The sequence below is a fragment of the Falco cherrug genome, chromosome 5 (genome assembly GCF_023634085.1).
Source record: "Falco cherrug isolate bFalChe1 chromosome 5, bFalChe1.pri, whole genome shotgun sequence".
In the NCBI taxonomy this organism is placed as follows: domain Eukaryota; kingdom Metazoa; phylum Chordata; class Aves; order Falconiformes; family Falconidae; genus Falco; species Falco cherrug.
This window is the reverse complement of record NC_073701.1, coordinates 87,243,263-87,267,340: the sequence shown is the minus strand read 5'-3', so window position 1 is coordinate 87,267,340 and position 24,078 is coordinate 87,243,263. Positions and strand designations below refer to the sequence as shown.

Genomic DNA, 24,078 nt, shown 5'->3' with positions numbered 1-24,078 from the left:
ATTAAAATGGACTAATATAGAAGCAATGAAAGGAAGATGAACAAGTGGCCAATTTATATTCAAAGTTAATTCCACCTAAAAGGAATCTATCGCTACATTCCACCTAAAAAGAATCAGAGATTTCAGCTATGAGGAAAGGCTGAGTGCGCTGCGGCTGTTCAGCCTGGAGAAGAAAAGGCTTAAGGGGAGAAATGTGATCAATCTAGGGAAATGTGATCAATCCAAACAAATACCTCAAAAGGGAGGCAGAGCCAGGCGCCTTTCAGTAGTGCCCACTAACAGGACAAGAGCCCAGGGGCACAAAGTGAAAAACAGGAGGGACCCTCTGAACATCAGAAAACACTTTTTTGGGGGTGTTTTGGGGTTTTTTTTTTGGTGTGGTTTTTTTGTTGTTTCTTTGATTTTTGTTTGTTGTGTTTTGGTGGGTTTTTTTTTTTTTGGATTCCTGTGAGGGCGTTGGCACTGGTTGCCCACAGAGGTTGTGCAGTCTTTACCCTTGGAGATACACAAAAGCCGTCTGGAAGTGGTCCTGGCCAACGTGTTCTAAGTGGCCCTGCCTGAGCAGTGGATTTGGATCAGATGACCTCCAGAGGTCCCTACCAACCTCAATTGTTCTGGGAATTATTAATTATTTTCATGAAAAGCTAAGAAAAAAAAACCATACACAAAAATGTCAGATCAAATAATTAGGAAGCAGTGTTGACAATTGTATTTTTATGACTACATCAATTAATGACTTAATCAGCAAACAGCAATGCAATTCAAACAAAAATAATAGTTAATCCTTAAAGAGGAAAAAAACCAACCTCAATTTAATACAAGTGAATTATTATCAAATACATTCTTAAGTCCTAGAGGCTATTTTACATGAACAATTCCACCGGAAATCAAACACCTGGAGAATGGAAAGAACACTGTCAGCAACATTTTCAGTTCAATTAGAAAAGGTAACTGGGATGCAGTAAGAATTTCCATGTTATGATGCTTCACAGTGTTTCAAGGTCTACACATATGGATCCATACATGGGATTCAGAAAAAGACCTTTTAAAGTATTTTCGAAGACACCCAGTGACTTGAAACCAAAACAAGGAAAAACCTGCCAGACCCTCTAACATCACTGAAGAGCTGTTCGTATTACAAAAATGGGAAGCAGAAGAGTAACACTTTCTGAATCTGATACACATCTGGAGTGACCATTTTCCTGTTTTTCAGCAATTTTGATGGGTAAATGTATACAACTTTAACCAACCTAGACATATTTTATCTAGGATGAGTTTGACTTTTCACAAAATACCAGCATGTTTATGCTTGTCTACAATCCAATTTAACTACATCAAAAGTGAAACTAAAAGTTGAAACGGGTCTCTGAACTTCATCAACAGCTTGTTCTTTGTTCTGTTATTACCAAACAAGACGGGCAATAAGGATCTGAAGTAAAAATACCCGTTTTCTTAGTTACAAGTATTGAAGATTATATTTGCTTTACATTTTTTCATGAATTTAAAACAAAATTTATTTCTTATTTTACTAACTCACAGCACATTGAGTCAGTTCCAAACACAATACTAGTCAATGAACAATGGTATTAGGATAGTTTTGGTGACAGCATTTTTGTGAAACATTTAAGCAAAATGAAAGAAAAACCCACACAAATATTTTTTTCTACCTCACAAATTAAAATGGATTAAATAATGTCTGATTTTCAATATAGGTCATATTACTTAAGAATAAATAAGACAAAGAATTTACTCAGTCTTGAAGAAGAGAAAGTTTTTACTCTGTGCTGTTTCCTGGTTAATTTTTTACTCTATAAAATAGAGATTTTCTGATTTCTTCTTATAAGTAAAAAGTGTATCACATACCTGTTGTGTGTTTCTTTGTGACTGTAAACTGGACTGCAGCCTTCTCAACAGAGGAACACCATTCCTAGACAGTCTTTTAAGCAACCAGTAACTGTGAACTCGTTCAACAAACTGCTTCTTCCGCTGAATGGCCACCTGATTCATAATCTTATTTAATCTAAAATATGGAAAAACTGAGATTGTATTTTTCACAGTAAAGTATAGAAAGTATTTGTCTATGGAAGTTAAACATCAGATATGCATGAATGTATAACATAACAGCAGCGATCACCAGATTACTAATTTCTTTCAATGACATCCTTTTTAGTACAATTATTTCTGAGAAGTACATTACAATCAAATACATCTGCTTGACACTGTGGTTTCTACCAAGTATGTTCAGGTACTTTATAAAGCTAAAGGGTATCAATTTTTTTCATGATCATTATCCCAAGAGCAATCCCAGATTAGGGCTGTGAATAAAGCTTTATTCAGCATAATTTTCCTATTGAAAATACAATCAGAAATAAAGCTCTAAATGCCTACGAAAGTTTGCAGATAACTTGTTACCACCTTCACACACAATTAGTAATTTATTTTGAACATAATATATGTTCAAACTTTTTACATAAAAACATGCAACAAAAAGCTTGTATGACTCATCTACTAAAATTAAATTTTGGTAAATAAAGCAAACAAAAAATGTAAAACAGAACACTTACGATTTTACCCCACACATACAATAAAAATGTCCACACAGAAAAGATGCAAGAGAGGATGATACAGTTAAGCAAAGCATCTTGATTAAATAAGTAGTATGTTCTTCAAACTTGTTTAAGAGATGCAAATACTGTTTACATACCCTCTGTTTAAAAATAATAAAGTGCTGTATAAATACTACACACAACAATCTTGACTATTTTTTGAATAATGACACGTTAATATTTCCAAGTCACACACATGAAAACTAACCTCTCAAAACTTGCCCTAAAAAAAGAAGTTTATCTGAAACAGATCTTCAACTCTCTGTGAGAAATCAAGGCAAAATATTTCCAAAAAAAGTTAATGGTTGTAGAATTAAAAAGTTTTGGTTTTGTATGATATTGCAGGGATTTGTCACAGGTGACAGTCCTTGCAAAATTAACACAAGATGCCCCAAGGCACCAACCACCTGTATTGTTAGGGGGATTGTTCATTTGTTTGAGGGCATGGATGAGTTGGAGAGAAAGGATCTCCCCGAGCTGAATGTAAAAATTACAGAAAAGATAGTATCAATGAACAGAAATCTGTCAATTCTTCACTCAGTATATTACTGCCCATAGCAAAACTCTACAATGGTAGTAGGTTTATCAGAGAAATAAAATTTAATAACATAATAGGAAAAATTAAATTCAAGAAGTGTCTGATTTGTAGAGCACAACCACAAAGCATTTAAATGGGGAAAAAAAAAACACCCAAGAAACACCCAAACCCCAAAACATGAACATACACACATAGTAGTCTTTTCCTGCTTTTTCCCTTTTATTATTAGAAATAAAGCAGTTTCTCAGGTGAGTGACAGAAGAAAAGTAGTTAAATACCTAATTAAAATGTAAAGGTGTAAGTAAACCTTGGGCAAAACGTTAATTTTAAGAACACCTGGGAGATGTCAATGATGATTTTCACTGACATAAGTGAGTCTACCCTGAGTTCACCAAAGGTCATCTATCCCTGGTTGTTTTTTCTGGGACTGCATAGAAGGTAACGTGCAATATAGGTCTACTCAGTGCTACGCTAACTGTAGCTACAGAGGTTTGAGTCGTAAAGACAGAGCAAACACAGGTTTTCTTTAAAATACAGTCCCACTGTGTCCTTCAGTTCTTCAGTGACATATTTTTTTCGATTAATAACTAAGCCAGTTAGGCATTCTTGAAAAAAATTAGCTTAACTTAAAGGTGAGAAAGCCTCAAGATGGGCTTAGGACTGTCTTTTAAGTCTTTCACTGAAGGGCAGAGGCAAGCTCCACAAAGACTCACTCTATGCAGAACACACCTTAATGTGACCATATTAAACTTCAAACACAACAGAATTACAATTAATTATAGAATGCAATCAAAATGAAATAATTACTTTCACATCTCTTGGAAACAGCAAAACCTACTGAACCAAGTCAAAAAGCCTTAGCAAAATATATACCTACTTGGAAAGATCAGAAAATCATAACTTAACATGAAGAAAGGTGCCTTGGCTTCACACCCATCAGATGTGGCAAGACTAGGCAAACATCTTTAATTACAGCTTTAAGTACATTTGCCCATTCACATAACAAACCATTCTATTCATAGATAATTACAATGGTAAAGTGCTAGAATAAGCTTAGTAAAGATGTTCACAGAAGATATCTTCTGTTTATTTGTATTTTGAAAGTTGGAGGAGAATAATTTGGAGTGAAGAAACTACTTAACAAGGGGTAAGAATCTACTCCTTTCTGCCTTCCCTCCCAAAAAACCCAAACAAATACTGGCTGTTCATACTTCAGGTAGACACCGGATTTCAGTAGTGGCAATACACCACCAATCACCCCTTAGTTTCTCAAAATACAAAGGTCAGAAGCTCTTCACAAGGCATTTATCTACAGGGCCTCTACACTATGATCTTACTGATATAACATGTTTATCTACTGCTAGACCCTAAGAACCCACTAACTATAGCAATTTCTTGATCACCTTTTTGCTTTGTCAGATACTCCCAGTAGACGTTTACTGTCCAAAACACTTTGGCAGACAATACAACTGTTTTGAGAAAATAAGACACAATTTGTCCACTGCTGTAGAACGCTAGGAGTAGCACAGACTGGGTATTGATAGAGAAGCTCCTACCCGTGGCAGCACTACCATTCTAGGAAACAGGTTCTCACCACAAAGATACGTCCAGCCACAGCAAAGCTGACCACAAAAGCATGAAATAAGGCATACAGGTATGCACCAGTCTTGGACAAGCTCCTTTCTGCTACCTGAGCTTGAACTAAATTTCTAAATGTTGAAATTAAACCGTCAAACTAGAATTTTTAAATTATTAGTCGTCTTAAAGGAGTTTGCTGCATATTCTACATTTTTAAAAAAAAAAAATTACATCTATGTTGGGAAAAAAGCATTAATGAAGAGCAGAAAAAAAACACAGATCCTTTTGAAACCATAGTTCAGGCTGAAGCATAAATTATGGCATCAAAAATATGTTGCATTTACAAAAGCAACACAAGGACGAGAAGAAGAAATTGGTTTGTTTTGAAAGAGTAAGCAAACTCAAATTTAAATTAAAATGAAAATTAACAGCTTTGGTGAGAAACTGTAATTTATATGCTGCACTACATTAACCCTCTATTCACACAGAGACATTTGATGGATAATCCACCCTGTAAAGAGTGATACTCCTAATGCACTGGTCAAAGCATTCAGAGAAAGCTAAGTGTTACTCAGTCCTGTATTTCCTCATTTTTTATAAATGCATAAAGTATTTTTTGTCAACATAAGAGATATGATCCTCTCATATTTGTAACCTCACAGCTTCCTTCTTCCTACTCATGACTGCCTTCCTCTCCCAGTTTGTTATGTGTCACTGTGGCAACTACAGCAACTGGTTACACGAAAAAGTGAAAACAGTATTTTTGGTGACTATGTGGCAGCTTAACCTTAGAAAGTAAATGACATTCAGCAACTTTTCTATTAATCATCACTAACCGCTCCACAAATCATACAGGGTTTTTAGTCTCATATATCATTTCAATATTATATTCAGACTTCTATAGCAAATCTCCATTCTCAAGTTTTCAAAACAAACTGAAGAGAAAATTTCCTTACGCAAGTACGTGCTGTTGCCAGTATTTGCAGAAGGAACTTAATATGAAAATCTGTAAGATCAAGTAAGATCAAATACCCACTAAAACAAATCAATTTTCAAACTTGAACTAAACCTAGTATTTTAATTACTATACTTCCCCTGAGCCTCCAGTTTCATCAGTTTTATTTTGCATCCTCCTTTATCTAACATAGCTATATTAAAGGTACACACAAAAAACTGAGACTATATTTTATTTAGTATCACTAAAATACCAGTTTCTCTTGAACTATGGTAATACCCATACACGATCACATTAAGTTCCACTTTACTGAGCAAATAAAATACCCTTATTTTCCCACACAAAGATTGCAGATATGTTTCTAAAACCTGTCAGAACTAAAAAAAAAAATATCTAAATTGAACAAATGCTAAAAAGTAAACAGACTTTCAAGAACATCTGAATTTTCAAGCCTTGCTCAGTAGAGTTCCACAGAACATACTGAGACTCATAGGAAGCAGAAAAGAAATAAAAAATTACCTACAAACGACTATGGTAATTCCAATTACACTAACTGGAAAAGAACTAACAGAACAAACAGAATAAAAAGCTATGGAAGTGTCTATTTTGGGAACTGGAATTAATTCTGGGGTCTTGCCAGCTATTCCTCCTAGTTCCGTATCAAAAAAATCCAGCTTTCAATGATAAGAAAGCCTGCTTGGACAGATGAAACCCTACCCTTCGCAGAGAACCTTTGGCAGCAGATGCTTATCATTGTTTGTACAATGCCTTTCCATATACCAAAACCAAAAAAAAACACCCACAGTGGAGACAGCTTTGTTGCTGTGTCTGCATTTGTAATACCCTCAATAAAAAAAAAAAAAACCAAAACATCAACTTATTATACTGCTTCCTCACTAGAAAAAACCCAAAAGCAAGAAAACCTTTTGATCAGCTTTCAAGACAACACAGATAGATGAGTAAGTAAAAATGGGAGTCCATTTGCATGTCTTTATTTCCTTTGGAAAAAGGACAAGGTTTCTTTTGTAACTAGCAGAAGTCCGCTGGGTATCCAACAGGGTGCATATCAAATCCCGGAAAGGGTGACAATGATTTCATTTAAACTTCTATAGAACACAAGTCTGCAGAGTCCCCATGTGACAAATACACGCTTTCCTAATTATAACTACTTTCCAGATTTTGTATTGAAGATCTACTTTCCAGATTTTGTATTGAAGATTTCAAGAAACAGAAACGTCCCGTTCCCAGATCACTTCCCTCATAAGTCTAACAGTTTTGAATCACTTCACATTCTTTCCTTTTTGTCTGTATATTTTAAAATTCTAGCTACTGATTTTGCCTTTCTCTGCTACGCTAATAGTCCAACAGGATATATTTTATCTACTGACACATCTTCCTAAGCCTGAAAGTCTCTTCAGGTTCCTATTCTTTATTCTGCACTTACTGGTATTTAAGTAGTATTTGGTTTTGACTGAACATGTAGGAAGCACTTTTTCTTGCTTCAGACGACTATGAAACCAGCCATCTATTTTTCTACTTGAGCAAGCAGCTTGTAAAATTTTTCGTGGACAGGAAAGTAGAACATTGTATTTAAGAGTTAAGAAAATTCTGTGTTATTTCAGTCAATTCTCCATTAGCTATAACAAGTTACTTAATTGTTAGAATAGAAACAAAGTTCGTGATCTTCCAAACCTCTAGATAAGGATAAAAAAGAAAAAAAAATACAAAAAAAACCAACCAACCCCACCCTGTCACATTGGAAAACCTCTTTAGCCTTCTCACAAAAATCACATGTATAGATTTACTTTTGCCACTTCCTACACGTAATACTGAGTCATGCCTTTTCCTTAAAATTACTCAAAATATTATTCTGTACTTCTTTTTTTATAGTATTTTTAACCATACTACACGATTTTGAAATCTAATCTCAAAAGGATTCATCAAAAGCCTTCAAAAGCAGAAGATACAAGTATAAATCAAAAATCCATAATAAAAAGAAATATCGGTATTTATCTGCTAATTTTTGTGCACTCTAACTTGTCCATTGAATGGAAAACTACCAGGAGATATTTCTTCAGACAACACACTCTGCAAATCATGTTTTTGTATAGCACTTACAAAAGGCAATGCCCTCTAATTGCCACCAAAAAAAACCCTCTTCATGAAAGTTCACATAACTGGGGAAATTCAGAAGTATCAAAAAATAAAAACACATTAATTTTGTTCTTCATAACTGCATTATCACATATATAATTAATTGTGGACTGAAATCCTTAGAGGACACACAGAATACTAACGATGCACCTTTTACAGACATATCTAACATGAATTTCTGTTTCAAGCTTCTTTGCCCTGTACATGCAAAAAAAAACAAAGAGAAAAGAAAAAAAATATTCTATGTTCTGCATATTCCTATATCCACTTTGTGAAAAGGGCATATGTGAATACGAGACAGCAATTCTATCCTCTGGATTTTTAGCTGGGGAAATGACCCCTTGGACATCAATCAACATGTGGCTTTTAAGACCAGATACAGAAGTCTTTTCCCAATTTTTTTTCCTCAAAAAAATCAAGATCCACTTTTACAACTATTAAATAAAGTCACACTTCCTAACACACATTAATTCCCATTTAACAAGCCAACCAGAGTCAAGATGAACTAGCTTGAAAATAAAAGTTCTAAAGCTACCTTTTTTTTCTTTTTTCTTTTTCCTAAATACCACTGCACCAAAGTTAGTGAACACCATAATAGCTTTCTTCTTGATTCAGGTGCAAATTGTTTTCTTATTTAAACACAGAGGTCAGGATGACAGCAGCAGTAGTTTCCACATGTATCAGAAAGGTTTCCAAGAGAATCAATCTTACAAGAAACATCAGTGGATGATGACTGCTAGTATCTCCTCCCACTTTACCTAGGTGATTCCATCATTTAATTATTAGGTACAGCCACAAGGCATACCAGCATCATAGTCTCCTGCAATTAAAGTATTTCCGCATGATTTTGTGAAAGTATACATACATGTATATTCAAGGATAAACAGCTAACAGACATTAGTCTGGGTTTATTCAGCTTTCAATTTTTTTCACAACGCAGCCAGCCTCTAGTAGTACTTTTCAATGGCTTTTTTAATGCTGAATTTTAAGTGGCATTTCTTGTTCTTTTCCCCCACTTAAAAGCTTTCTGAAAGCAATAAAAAAAATCCCAGTACCCCAAAAAATATTTTAAAAAATCCCCAGAAGAAACCCACAACCCACATATATGATTAAGAAGCATCATCTACGAATGCAGGCTAACAGTGTCTCAAAGGCCTTGTAAATGTTCCTTTCTGTTTATGCTGCGTTTCATCACTTTGTGTTCATTTATTTTTTTGATCCATACTTCATTTTAGAGACAATCAAGATTCCTGTGTTGAAATAACAAGGCTACATTTAATTATCTGGTAAGAAAGTTCAGGATAGTTCATCTGGATAAATTCTAAAACAAAAGGAAGTATTGGTTTGGCCTCGAGACATACAGTAACAGATCCAGTTTTATTACCCAGTGTAACGTGCTTTCTAATAAAAGCAGAGGTCAACATAGAAAAATCAGTTAATGCACAGTACATAAATGTTGATTTCTAAAGACAGCTGAAAATATTTTTTAAGAGTCTCAGCAATTTTTGCTCAGTTATCTGCCCACTACTTACCTACTTTTATAAGGATATTTTAATTCTCTTCCAGTAATATGACACAACACAACTGATGCATATGACATGGAAAACAAGTGTAACACCTCATTCCACCTTGTTATGAAAGTGGAGCTTTTTTGCTTATCTTTTGCTCTCTGTACAAGTATTGCATTTCAAATGCTTTCTTAATTTCAGACACTACAAATATACCATGTAGAAACTAAAACTAAAGATGAAAGCAAATATTTGCTTTAAAATCTCTGTTTTCACTTACAGTAATACTTGCATGAATGGTATTTTAATACAGCAGATTATACTGTACCTCAGTGTAACTTTAAAATTATTGAAGATTAAGTATTTTACATCACATTCAGTTTCCCCAAAGTATACAGCCACAATATCCTAGTTTCACAACATTTTCAGAGACCATGAATATTGATACTGGCTTTGCTTTTCATGAAGTAAACAAATTTTAAATGCCTCTTTCAACATATAAGATTAAAAGACTACACCAAAACTATGTTATACTAAAGGATCAAGCACTCAAACATAAGAGAAACCAGGTAATTTTCACAGCTAACACTCCAACTCTTCTCTGTGTACCCATCCTACTCACTGAATAAGGCAGCAGGGGGAATAAAAAAAAATCCCCAAGACATGGAGCACAAGGGGCTGTACAAGATAATTAACATAGGCAAGAAACTAGATTTAGATTGTCAAGTCAGCCCTACAAGTTAGGATTTCTTAACTGGGAAATTCTATACCCGTAAAAATTAAGAAAAAAAAATATCTCCCAGGCAAAATTCAAAGAGTATGAACACCGCAAGAACAAATTTGCCACTGTCTTCAGACAAACTAGTTGGTGGCAGCTGGAAGCCACTTTTCTGAGAACCATTTGCAACAGGTGCCAGTTCTGCCTGTCCCTCCCATACAGAGGTACAGTTTCAAAGTGTCTTCCCCACTCACCCCTGCACATAACACAGCTGCTCTGACACTTCTCAGAAACATGTGACTTTAGACTAAGCTCATTTCTGCCTTTTCAAAACAAAGAAAGAACAACAAAAAAGCCCTGTTCAATGCAAGCAGTACCATCCATGTAAGCAATAATTTTCAGCAGTTCTGTATTTCAAGAAAAAATGAACGGTATTTCCCAGTAAAGAGGTAACACACTTCTGTAGCCAAAAGGCTTGATGCAAATCGCATGTCATAGGAGGTTCCCTGGTGGTCCCATTATTATTACAAGTGCTAAAGCAAGTTACTAAGAAGTCAACACTGAGAGCACTGAAAACCATAGTCACCTTAAGGCTCTGACATGATCTACTGCAACTTTGGAAGTGGATACTTAGGTACAGACTTCCTAAAATACCTAGGCAACTGGACAGATAGATGCCCAGCATTAAAAAAACACAAAACCAGAAAAACCAAAACCAAAGGACAGGGGAAGCAAGCATTCATCTCTTATTAATGGTTAGCAGCTTCTGATCCTACACTCTTAAATGAGCAGTTCACAGATGACAGCCCGAGAGGCCATATAATGAATTACAAAAGACCTACAGAATGACATTTTCCACATAATTTAACAGCAAAAAGGTTAGAGTATGACATCTGTGTAAGACATTGTGGCAACTGAAAAGTGTACAGCTCTCAAAATCATTTAAGGCAGTAGCATAGAAACCTGACCTATAGATAAGCTGATACAGAAATTCATGAGGTACAGAAGTTGTGTAGACAATATGAAGGATGTTGTTTTACACCAGTCTTTTTAACATACCCTGAACATTACGATAGGTATTTCAGAAAACAGAATTATTACAAACGGTGTTATTAAAATGCCCAGTCTTTCATATACACTCACTATCCAGGTAAGGAAACAGCACGCAATTCTTCCACCTTAAACTAAACTTAAATGGCAGGACGGTTTTCCTCAAGCTTCAGCAGGTGCGCTCAGGGACTAAATCTGCCAAGTATTTTCCTCTTCATTATAATCTTCATATTTCTATACTTCTCCAGCTACCAACTCTAAAGAACCAGCTATATGTCAAGGAGCTAAAAACACATTCATTTCAAGTAATTTAGTAAAAAAGCAGTACTGTTTAAACAGTAAGCATAAATAGCTTAATTGCTCTTCCTCAAGATGTCTGGAAAGGCAAATCATGTTTCAGCTCCAAGTTAAAAAAAGCACATTAAAAAACAGATCAGAGAATAGGGACCATTTAAATGAAGACTACTGAGAAATGATCCACATCATTCTATTAGTTTACGAGTATGTATATAACACAGAGGGGTTTTTCTAAGGAGGTGGGGGGGAATAAAAAAAAAAAAAAAAAGAACAGCCAAAGAAAATTAAGACAACTGAGATTTGGATCTGAAGCATATTCACTTTGCCTTTTAATATGCCCATTTCTATTTTGCTTTTAATTCAGGTATCGAGTTTTCTAGGCCTAAGGACATTCACATTACAGAGTCAAACAGTACTTAAGCAACAGTCTCCCTCAACTAAAGACAAGCAATTTACAACGTTTAAGAGTTTTGAACTGTGCCTATTTTTCACACTTCTGACATAAAATACAGGAACTAGACTTGTGTCCAGTAACATGAAACTAAGCATAAAAGAAATAAAACTTAATCTCTCTCTGCAGTCTTCGAAAGAAATGTAGTCCTTATTAAAAAAAAAAAAAAACAAACAAAAAAACCCAAACAAAACACAACCTCTTTATTTCTGTTCCTGGCATCTAATGACAGTACTAAAAACAAATAAACAAAAATCTGATGATAATATCCTTTTAGGGTCTGGCTTTTATGAAAGTTAAAGATGGGGAGAATTGCCAGAGGCTATACATTCTAATCCTCAACTCACTTAGTTCATGTTCTTTCTTACTTTGTCTTAAAAAAACAAAAATACACTACACCACCAATCAGGACTGCCCTAAGACAAAGCCAAACTCTTTTATATGAACCCCCCCAACAGTACCTGTTTAAGTAACAGTATTAATTGCTTACTGTCAACTTAAGATTTTCTGCAGTTAATCACTGAATTAAATACACCATTTCACCAAGCAAATCATAACAAAGAACAGTGCCATCAATTTGATGTTTGTAAACAATACACTGCAGCTAAAGGCTGTTTGTCAAAGTCAGTCAATAGGTAGCTACTTACATTAACAAACATTATTACAGGAAAGGACTGCAATCTCTCAACATCTCTTTTATTTAGATTAATATAATCAGCCTGAACAGTCTAATACCTAAGACCTTGGAGTCTGCTTTTAAAGAAGCATGGTTTATTTGTATTATTTTAAGAGCCCTCCCTGTCTGAGCATTCAGAGTCCTATCACAGTACGAACAATGAACCTGCACGTGGAAATGGTGCTTGTTTTAAGAAACTTTAACTACTGTTCTTAAATCAGCAAGTTTAATTCAAGAGGTAAACATATTGATGTTGAAAACATTAGGAACAAAACAAATATCCCATACAATTTCATTTTTTGACACTAGTCCACTCTTGCATTTCTCCACCCAGTATGTCTCAAACATTCAGTAAAGCCAAAACTGTATCCTTCTGCCACAGAGCTTTCTATCATTGCTCAAATGACAGAAACAATTTCAACTTTTAAAATACATAACTCAGATTAACTGAAAGAAATATGAGAAGAGATGCTACTTTTCTTTTAAATTAAGATATAGCTAAGTTAAAAAACTCAGCATGAACTTTAGTTAACTCCTGAAATAAAAATAATAAAAAATAATTTTGCTCCAATTCTGTTATTACTTATGAAAACAACACTTGAAACAACCCTGCTTTCTGATCTGTCACTTCACTAATTTCACCAGATCTGTGACCATCTGCCAGCCCCCCCGATCACCCCTGTTAAAATACAAAAATATAGAATTAAACATAAAGAGCGATTACAGTTCTGGTGTTCATGCTTTATATATTAGGATTCTCATAACAAAAGCTCCTGCCAGAACCACAGAAGACTAATGTAAAAATCAGCATAAACAGAACTTCTTACAAAGTATAAATTTGTAAGCAAAGGCAAAATTAGGATTAAAACTCTGTCACAAACCTTAATTAATTTCTGTTCAAACAAACATTTTACTACAGTTACAGGACAGATATTTGATAGCATCACTGAACAGGAGGGCACACTCATTTCAGGTTTCATGATTAAGAACACATTAACCACTTATTATTAACTATCAGCACTTACTTGTAACTTTTCTAAAACAAGTCTGCAAAGTACCAAATTCAGCCAAGCCTTGATAAATACTACTGCATTTGCAAAAGGCAAAATGCAAATTTAGGAAGAACTTCCTGAAAAGTTAGTCTGTCCCACAAAGAAAATATTTCCTGGGCGTTGGGGGGGGGCGGTTTATTACTTATATAGATCTTACAGTACAAGTTTATACTTAATTTAGGGTATAGGAACAACTTTCAAATCTTGTATATGCAAATGTAGTTTTCATTTTGGGGCTCTTAAAATTAGGAAAAGAAGTTGAGATTCCCCAAATTAGGAATACAGTTAACCTTGAGCTTGGCTGTTTTTTGAATATGAATGAAGGTCAACTACATATGCTATTCTGAATTCAGCAGTTAATTCTCAAAAGTACAGCGAATGACAACAACTGAACACAAAACATGATTTGGTCTCACAAGAGAAAAAAAAAAAAAAAAAAAAAAGGTTTCTGAGGACAAGACAGACCACTTGACCACTTACTGACTTCTCTGGGGAAGTTACTGCATTTTTAATGCAATTTCACAAAAGTGTAATGCACATAATTTACATTAATCTTCCAAGTATGGCCTTTAAGTAAAACATGTAAGAAATGCACAAAAGCTTCCTTCAAGTTGGGATCTAAAAGCATTGGTTTAAAATTAAACAGATAATTAAATAGAGGTTTCTCTCACTTGGATGGTTTGCTTACCTCTGGGGGGGGATATAAGGAGCAGATACTGTTGGCATAACTGTACAGGGTTCAACCACCGTTTTCTTGGCTTTTTTTGTCTTTTTTCTGACTTTTGATGTAGACCTAGCAGTTCTGACTGATCCCTCCTTTCTACAAACACCGTTTTTTATTTCAGCTTCTCCATAAATATTTAGAGGTCTCCGTGTGCAACCTGGTGGAGTATGTACATCGCAATAGGCAGTCTTTTTTACAGAGAATGTTGTCCCACTGCCAGTTAGTTCTTTCACAGGTTCCATTTTCATATATAGACCGGCCTTTTGAGCACACGTCACATGGAATGCAGTATAGCAGTTTGCTTTGTGGCACTGGATGCAGGCACCAACACCCTTCTGTTTACAGAGGTAGCATGTTAACTTCCATCTGGCTGGGGGAATGTTCCTGACACCATCAATTGGCTCAATAAAAACTGTATTGGCAAATCCAACTTCTGGAATCCACAAAGCACACACCACGTGTCCCCAACGATCATCATCAGTCTTTTTAAAGGCACCTCCCTTGTTTGGGCACAGCACACAGTCTACAGGCCGAGAACGGGACTGCAGACAGTGTCTGCAGAGCCACTGGCCCTCAGGTATATATGGCACCCCATAGCATTCCTGATGTACTGCTAAGTTACACATGTCACAAAACAGGATTACATTGCTGTTCTGACATTCACCATCCATGCATATACAACACACCGCATCTTCATCAATTAAAGACTGATGATCACCCTGTTTTTGATTCTCACAATAAGACTCTTTTTCAAACCTATCCATAAGGAATTCAAACATATTTTGTGAAACAACTGACACTCCATCACTTTTCCGCTTCTCATTTATTATTTCTAACCATGCATAATCTTCTTCATCCATGTCATACTCAACTTCATTATCAAGTTCTTCTGCTGATTTCTCAATGAATTTGTAATAAACTGGAGGTCTCCGAGGAGCCGAAGGAGGACTGTATTCAACAATCCGTACTTTTGGTTCTGGAAGAGGAGTTGTTGTAGCAGGTATACCGTGTGAGCTCGGAAGAGCTTCATTTTTCTTTTTCACTTTGTTATTTTTATGCCGCTTGCTTCTTAGACAAACCGGTGGTCTTTCACTATTTTCTTTATTGCTGTTGCATTCACTCATTTCCTGGGCTGTAAGATCATCTTCTAAAATGATCTCTAAAGGATCAAAGATACTGATCCTATGCAGGCGACCTTCAATTTCTATTTCAACCATTCTTTGAGCTTGAGCGTACGTCAAGGTTTCTCGTGTGGGGGAGTGCTTAATACTGCACGGGGAAGAAGAATGCCTTGCTGCCGATACTCGATGACATCTTCCTTTTCTCCTCATTTGGTAATGTTTACCTAAAATTAGAGCAACAGTTAGTATTACAACTCAAAACCTTCATATTAAAGTATTAGCTTTATTATAGCAAAAAACCCCCCAACCTTCAGCTCTATAGCCCTCAACATATCTACTCAACTTAAAAATAAATAAATAAATAAAAGCCTGTCACCCTTACTCAACGGGACTGCTCACAGAGTTTTGCACAAATTTAACCTAATGATAAATAGATCTCCTAAATAACAGCTTCTCTAAGTAAATACAGCTATGCAAAATCCTTGATACAAAAATCCTACGGAAGAGCTATCTGTAAGACCTCTGCATGAGGAAAAAACCATTTCTTTGTGCCACAGAAAAAGAAACAAAATATCACACTTGTTACATTGTAATAAAACCTTCAATACAGTATTTCCTAATACCTTAAGGGTGTCTGCAGTTTCAATATTTTTTTTCCAACAGCTAGATTACTTTCTCCAGACCTCCCCCCAAAAGAACAAAATTGTGAAAGAAAAACAGTCTTCCCTGCAGTTTTTTCCATTGCAATCTGAAATAGTCAGGTTAACAATCCAATTACTATAGCTATACTTAAAAGCTAGAAAAACACGCCTGCTTCCAAATTTGGCAAGTATGTACTTTTGACGGCTCTTTTGCTGTTTTACTTTTCTCAATTCTTAAAGAGCCTATTATTCTTTACAAAGTAACAAGAACACAACTGAACTTGCAGTGCCCAATATGGCGCAGTATGGACTGCAACTAGTTTTTCCACCTGTAAAGCAGATTTGACTTACAGCAAAAACATGCTCCCTGCATGTATGGGTGCATGTACACACACACCCTTCTCCCTCAATATTCTTCTAGAGTTGTTCCCAGAGCAACGGGGGTAGGTAAAAATCTCCCTGTCTTTAAATGCAATCCCAAGTTCCTTAATGTAATTTTCAAGTTCATCACCTACTGCAAAAAAATCATTCCACAAACCATACAAAAGGTAGCTTCCCCCCTCCCCCAACCATCAAGAACCATTAGTAGGACAAGTATGCGCTTTAATTATAAAATTTCTAATTAAAAGCTTCCATACTTATGCTTTTGACATTTTCATGTTGGTTTTTTGTTTGGGGTTGTTTTGGGTTTTTTTTTCCCCTGTGAGGGTTTGAATTATTACAAAACTGGTAAGGTCAAGTTTAAAAGTTCTGTCCCCCCTTCTTCCTAATAAATCATTAACAAATAGCAAAACTCAACCTCAGCTACAGAAAACTCTTGATCTTTAATCACTGGCTTGAAGTATTATTAGGTCCTTACCATTTCAATTCGGCACTTCAAGTCAGTGTTGTGCAACTACTGTTAGCATGTATTGCCAAATAGCAGAGAAGCAGAGATCAAAACATAACTACTGTTAATGACTAGTTTATCTGTTTTAGGAAAAAAACAGCAAGGCCTGGAAGAATTACATAAACTACTCCATGTAGCCTACCTTTTGTTTAAGTCTAGATGCCACAAAGGTGAACCTTCAAAGTTGTCCTGGTTTCAGAAGGACCTGTTTTTACAGGAAGACTAAATGACTTAGTCAGCTAGCATTAAAACTAGTTTTTGAGAGGGTCTGATCTATCTGCTCTCGCAAACTGACCTTGTTTTCCCAGCCTAAGCTGATGTTATTATTCATGCAAGAATTGCATTGCTTACAGATCTGACTTTTACACAAATAATCCTTAACCTTTACTACTTGCTTTTACAGCACAAGCACAAAAAGAGACAACAGTCAGTGCTTAATCATGACAGAACTCTGACCTGCTCTATATAAACACACAAATAAAAAAGGCTCCATCTCGTCAAACAAGCTTGGAAAAAACCTTTGTATTTTAATTCTGTAAAACAACACAGCATTAAAACATACTGTTTTCTTAACTGCAGAGAAGTTTAAACCACTAATACTGCTACAGAAGGTCCAATAAACAAAAGCATACTGATAATTCAACCTGAATTAAAAGTTAGTTCCCAGCTTCACAACAGATGTTATAATTCAGAGGCAAAGATAAAACAACGGCTGCAATTTCTGTTTATTATTGTGAACAAGGAAGGAGGGATTCTTCAGCTAAAATACACCGATGTGTCAATGTACAGCAATCTACTACAGATCAGAATGGTTTCATTTTATGGGCATTTTTTAGTATCTGTCTTTAATTTAGTCACCAAACAAATTATTTAATTATGTTTACCTCATGTAACTGCATTTTAATTCTGTCTAGATGTAAAAGTCTGTATTTCTCTTCTTAAATGACCCTTCCTGCAACTTAGCTCGTTGTTTATCTACTCATAGTGGTTCATAAGGATAGCGACTGTTTTGAAAATACTGGGGGAGGGATGAGATGTAGCCTTCAGAGACTAAAAAAAAAACACGTGCAACTTGTCCAGACTTCACTATCTGACTCAACCCAGTATCACAAAAAAATAAAGCATTAACGCTAGGTTTCCAAGCTCTCCATCCCCCTCTGTTCCCGAGATTTCTTAAGCATGGCCGCAAGCAGAACAGGAAGAAAAATATTCAAAAGCACAAGTGTTCTTGCTTTAAGAGTTAGGACAACTATGACAAAAGTCAAATAAGCTGTACGAACCAGAATGATAAAAACCGACTGAGCTAACACCTAAACATCTTCCCTTTAATACTCAACTGTGAATAAAGCTAAATCAGGAAGCAAATCACAATCACAGTTGAACACAGAATAGATACCCTACAAGTTCAATGCAACGAACACTGAAGTGGAACTGGTAGTACTCTGGCCGAATTTCATAGAAACTTAGCACAAATAACTTAAACGCTCCATAAGCCAAAGGAGTGTTTTGTTTTGTTTCTCCAAATTCTGTTTGCAAATGTCCCATAAGCATTCCAGATAAAGACCAGATTTCTGCATAGCAAATTCACGACTGGCAATTGGTTTGCTTTTCCGAGTTAATTATCAGGTATCTTTTTTCTCTCCCACCCCACCCGCCAGTGTCCCGTAGATTAATAGGAACAAAGACCAGGGATTTAAGTTTGAAAAAGAGTAAACTAAGAGAGCTGCCATTCAATATTAACAAAGATATCACACTAACAGCAAAATGATATTACTTCATGCACTTCTGTTAGCACTCTTCTGTCTTTTACAACAACTCGAAGACTGCAGGAGATAAAACAGGAAAGTTATCCACAGCTTTCCTCTCTTGGAACTGCATCAGCTGCTTGGGAAGAAAGTCACCAGCAGACGCTTTCCCTCACCACAATGAAAGCACAGGAAGACAGCTGTTTGTGTGGAATACGCGGTATGAGGCAAGATATACTTGTTATCAACGTGCAGGACAGCTAAAGCCAACAGGAAAAGTATGGTAAAAATTCCTTTTACAGCCTCCGTCCTAGTTACCTTCCTCCTCTGCAAATAAATTGCCTTTGGCCCCTAGACGCCCGGCTCAATGGAAAGAGGGAATTCCATTCTCAATGGACACTTCCATGCAGACCATTAAAAAGAGAAAGGCACAGGAATGCTCTTCGCCCCTAGACAATGAGGGAAGGTGAGCAAGCGCTGCCTACACCCAGCACGGGGCGGCCGCCACCCACGGCGTCAGCTGTGGAGCAGCACCAGTCCCCTCAGGGGAATGCCAGGGGCCGGGGCTCACGCGGCCCAGCCTGCCGGGCCGGGGCCGGCGGGGCGGGATCCCCCGGGGCGGGATCCCTGGGGCCGCCCCCTCCCGCGCCCCCGGCCCGGCTACCGGCGCGGCCGCCCCCTGCGCGCGGCCTGCCCACGCCCACGGGCCCGCCCTCGCCGGTCCTGCGCGAGCACTTCCTGCCCACGCCCAGGGAGCCTCCAGCGTGCACACACCCCTCCGCGCCGATGGTTCCTGCCCGACCCCGACATTCCCCCCTCCCGGCCCCCGGGAGGATGGTTCCTGCCCAGGCCCATCAGCTCCGGCCCTTCCCAACAGTCACCTCCCTCCCCTCCGCGAAAATACTCGGCCCACAAATATGGCGGCTGACAAAACAGCTCGAGCGGCGCCCTCCCCCAGACCGCTGCGCTCGGCTCCCCCCCGCGCAGCCTCCCCGCCCGCCCGCCTCGCCCCCGGCCGCCTCTCCCCACCGCCGTGCCCAGCCCGCCCTGCCCTCCCCCCCCCCCCCCCCCCCCCGTCGGTCTCCGTCTCGCCGCGGCGGGACCCGCCGGCTCCTGGCCCCGCAGCCCCCACCCGCCAGCCCCCGCCGCCCGCCCGGCTTCACTCACGCTGTGGGAGCCGCCGAAGCGCGGCTGACAGACCTCCCGTTCCGCCTCTGCGGCCGACGCTGCGGCCGGTTTAATGGCGGAGGTCCCGCCGGTGCTGTCGCCTGGCCCCGCGTCCGGCAGCCGCGGGCGGGCGAGCGGGCGCTGCGAGGGCCGCGCTGCCCGCGGCGGCGACCCGGCGCTGGGTGCGGGGCTGCTGCTGCAGCCGGGCGCGGCGCATTCGTGAGGCGCGGCGCAGGTCGCCGTCCGGCTGCGGGCTCGGCGCTCAGCTCCCGGGGCTGAGAAGCTCCCCTCCCCCCTCGGCACAAACAATGCGGCTTCACCACAGCGCTGCGCCGACGGGGGGGGAGGAGAGGGAGGGAAGGGACGTGAGGGCGCCAGGCACCGCCCAGCCCCGCCGCTGCGGGGCGGGGCCTGCGCGCCGCCGCTACCCCCGCCCCCGGGTGGCGGAGGGCCACGAGGGGCCGCCCGGCCCGGCACCGGCCGGCACGGGGCGCTCCGGCCGACGGGGCCGCGCCGCGGGGGTGGGGGGTGGGGGGAAGCACAGGGCGGGAAGGGCCGGCCGAGCCCGCCGCGCTCCCGCCCAGGGCCGGCCGGGCCGCGCCGCCGCGCCCCCGGCGAGAGCGTTCAGACGCCCCGGCGCAGGGCGGACGGAGCGGGGGCGGGCCGCGGCCTGTTACAAAACCAGCGCTCCCAACTACCAGCGAGCGGCGTTTATTGTGTCTCCGGGGGCAGCCCGAGCCCGAGAGCCCTACGCTGAAAACGTGCTCGCAAGTTAGCTCCTGCGCGGTCCCCGGTCAGGCGGCTGCTTGCAAATCAGCTGTGGACAGCCTCACGTTCGGCCCAAGCAAAAGCAAGTTATTCCTGGATCTCCCGGCGAAGGACACCCTTTGTTACGTGTTATTTTTAGACAGCCATATTCCAGTTCTGGAGGATTTTACTGCAGTACGTTTCTGCCAGGCAGCTGCACCCACACGCTTAAAAACTAACTTTTTGCTGGCCCACCCAGAGACAAACACTTGCCTTTGCCGATCATACCCAGCCAGTCCCGCGTGTAGTAAAAAGCAGTCACGGGTAAGTGTGACTCTCTTCGCCCATCTGCAACAGCCGTCCACCAAGCAAAGCTTCCTGCGAAGTGGCCTAAACCCACACTTAAGTCTTCTCCAGTGCTACGTCTCCTTAAGCAGCAGTTGGTCCTACAATAAATTTAAAACTAGGAAATCAGAAATAGATGCACAGGTCACTACTTAAAGAAAGCAAATGAAGGTCTGGAACGCTGAAGTAACTTCCCTAAGGAAATCCTGTAGAACAGGCAAAGTACTTTCTCACTCCTTTTCCCCCATCAGGGACCATCCAGCATGCTGATCTCCAGAAGCTTATTAGAACAGCTAACATATCTGCGGTGCAGTCAGTGTAGAAATACATGTCTATAATCACATAGGCCGAGCAACTTCCATTTCCAATATAAAAATTAAAAAAAAAAAAATTAAAGATTGCATAAACTGGAGAGCCATCTGGTCATTTGTGTACTTGCCTGTGAGGAATTATTCTCCAGTTATATTGCTTAAGTGATCCTACCACCAGCCTCAGAAGTCTTACAACGTGCTGATGTGAGCTAATGTCGTTGCACTGGAATTTAGCCTGTCACAGAATTAAAGAGGGAGAAGCATACTAAATCATACATGTTAGTGTGTAAAGTATAAAAATGACTAGAAATTATAAATGTCATCAAGAAGCTAGTAATAATAAAATCTCATTTATGATAGAAAACATGTCATTTTCCCTTTTAAGTGGTAATCCCTATGTATCTGCCCTGCAGCTATATAAATGCTTTAAAACTGGAGACAAGTTTTGCATAGCGAGCATGACTGTGTCCATGCTCTGGTGCATCTGATGCACAACTCTGGCACTTTTCCCGTTTCTTTTTTCTGCCAGGTGGACTACAGCATTCCATAGCTGGATATCCCTGCAATGTTTCAGTGTTCCTTATTGCTACTTGCATCATGTAACCATCTTTTTGTAGTTTGAACTCATGCTTCTAGATCCTCTCAATTATTCTTAGTAAGAAGGTATGAGGAGTTTTCGCTATGGACTGTCCAGGCTCTGGCACAGAATGCATGTCATTCCTTGATACAGCACTCCAGAGCAACGGCACAGAGATCAGGGCAGGCTCAACACATTGTTCAGTGTAAGGAGTTGTTAATTACACTTTTGAATCATTTCTCACTGATCTTATGACATGTTACCAGGTCAGGATCCTCAACCCCTCCATGTTAAATATTAGCACGTTAGCCCATATTATTTTAAAATGCAACAGTATGTATATAGTATGGTCTGGGGCATTTGACCAGTCCCCAGCACATGCTTCTATAATCTCAAAGGTCTGTTTCTTTTGCCTTTTCCATCTCACAAGTGAGACTTGGTGCTTCAAAATACCATTCCTTCAGGTTTCGGAAAAGGAGGAAACAATTCTACTGGGATACTGTACAATTTTGCAAAAAACCAGCCCTCTGAACCATAGTTTGATGGCAACAGGACCTTCACCACCTTTTTTGGCAGTAGCTCAACATGTACATGGGACTTCAGTCCCTATAGATCAGAATCTTCAGACCCTTACTTCGGGGAATCAAATTTGTATTCAAGTTGCTACTGCTGACTGACCCTGCGTGGAAGATTCCCACTGAAGGAGCATCTTCTGCCTACCAGCTTTCACCTGCCCTTGTTATCAAATTCTCAAGAGAAACATATCAAGGAGGACTGTGTAAACAAGCGTTTGGCATCTCCCTTGGCATCCTCCTCTGTCCTTGCAGAATCAAACTTCATGAGGCACATTTCTATCTTGCTGAAGCATATCACCTACACAGTACCACCTTTGTTTTACAGATCGATAAAGATCAACTCAAGACTTGCTGCAGCACTTCAGTGTTAGCAGCGGTGCTGGTCTTCCCTGAATGGAACTCTATTTCTCTCCTGGTCTGAACAGCTGGCTGGTGAAAGGACAAGCAAGAGGCAGCACACATTCCACATTTTCTTTAGAACCTGCAAGAATCTTTCCATTTCAAGATCAGTTTTGGACTGCTATAACTTGTCAGGGGGGTCTTCTTCCTATCACAACGACAAATCTGTCTAACCTTGCTAAGTCACGTGGTGCCTCTGTATGATGCCTCAAGCCCATCTACCCCTATAAAGTTTTCAAGTCTGGCTTCCTCCACTATACAGTTTGCACCTTCAGACTCATCTGTGCATGATTAATATTTCCCTTCAGAATACGGTCTCATAAGATGCAACATTACCATGGTCCTCTCATCCTGCAAGGGGATGCTTTTTGATCTCACTCATCTCACCAGTAGTGCTATATGGCACTGGTAAAGTACTTGCACATATGACTGTGCAAGGTTGGCTGTTCTCAAAAATTTTCTCTAACCTTACAGAAGCCAGAACAGCATGCACTGTGGAAAAGATACTGCATCCTATCAAAAGACACGTTACAGCAGTGTGCTGACAAACAAAACCACAACTGTTTATCTTCAGTCTGTGAGGTGGTGTAGCGTTCCCCCACCTCTTCTGGCGATATTTGAGGACAATTCCACATATCACTGATCCATCTCCTAGTTATCATTGATACTTTGGCAGGAAGTCTGACTTCTTTTTCATACTAGACCGAGTGGGATATATGGTCTAAAGTCCTAGATGACAATTCCAGAATGGGGATCAGCCTTTCTGCTTCAAATATGGAAGAAAAGTGTTGGTTCTTTTTACATGTTTACTGAATATCTTCCTTGTTCTCCGGTTAGGAAAAATTGCCTGCATTTTCCTTTACATCCCTCTGGTCCTTCATTGTTAGCTGTACTATATGACAAAAGGGTGAGTAAAGATGAAATAATATTGGTGTTCATGCATGTTCACCAACTGCTAAGGAATCAAAGGTTTTTGCTTCTTACTGCCATACTAACTCTTACTTCCTGCATGCACCACCTTTCTCATCCTCAGAATTGAAGTGATTCTCTATAAAATTGAGAAGGCGACCCTTTAGATCTCCAGAACAGTTCATGTTGATCCAAATGAATAGTCTTCACTGAAACACAGGGTTTAAGACAGACTGGAGGCTGCATTGATGCCTTTTATGGTGCTGATAAAGACAGAACCCTTTTATCATGAGAGCTCCACCACAACTCAAGCTATAATAGTGTGCTTGCTAAGAAATACCTTTA

The 24,078-nt window shown here is 39.4% G+C and overlaps 1 protein-coding gene across 7 annotated transcripts in view; it reads right to left on the bottom strand.

The window, feature by feature from the left end:
• BRD1 (bromodomain containing 1) overlaps positions 1-20,227 on the bottom strand; it is a 63,940-nt gene extending 43,713 nt beyond the window's left edge. For 3 of the 7 annotated variants that reach the window (XM_055711237.1, XM_055711239.1, XM_055711242.1), the window contains exons 1-4: positions 19,871-20,225; positions 17,101-17,163; positions 14,272-15,652; positions 1,864-2,020 (exon numbers count right to left, since the gene is read on the bottom strand). In XM_055711237.1, coding sequence (XP_055567212.1) covers positions 1,864-2,020; positions 14,272-15,638 — 1,524 coding nt within the window. In that variant the 5' untranslated portion in view covers positions 15,639-15,652; positions 17,101-17,163; positions 19,871-20,225. Of the gene's footprint in view, positions 1-1,863; positions 2,021-14,271; positions 15,653-17,100; positions 17,164-19,021; positions 19,516-19,870 lie in introns of those variants that run through there. The other 4 variants (XM_055711244.1, XM_055711241.1, XM_055711243.1 and 1 more) reach the window with 4 other exon arrangements.
• Between the last annotated feature and the right edge of the window lie 3,851 nt (positions 20,228-24,078).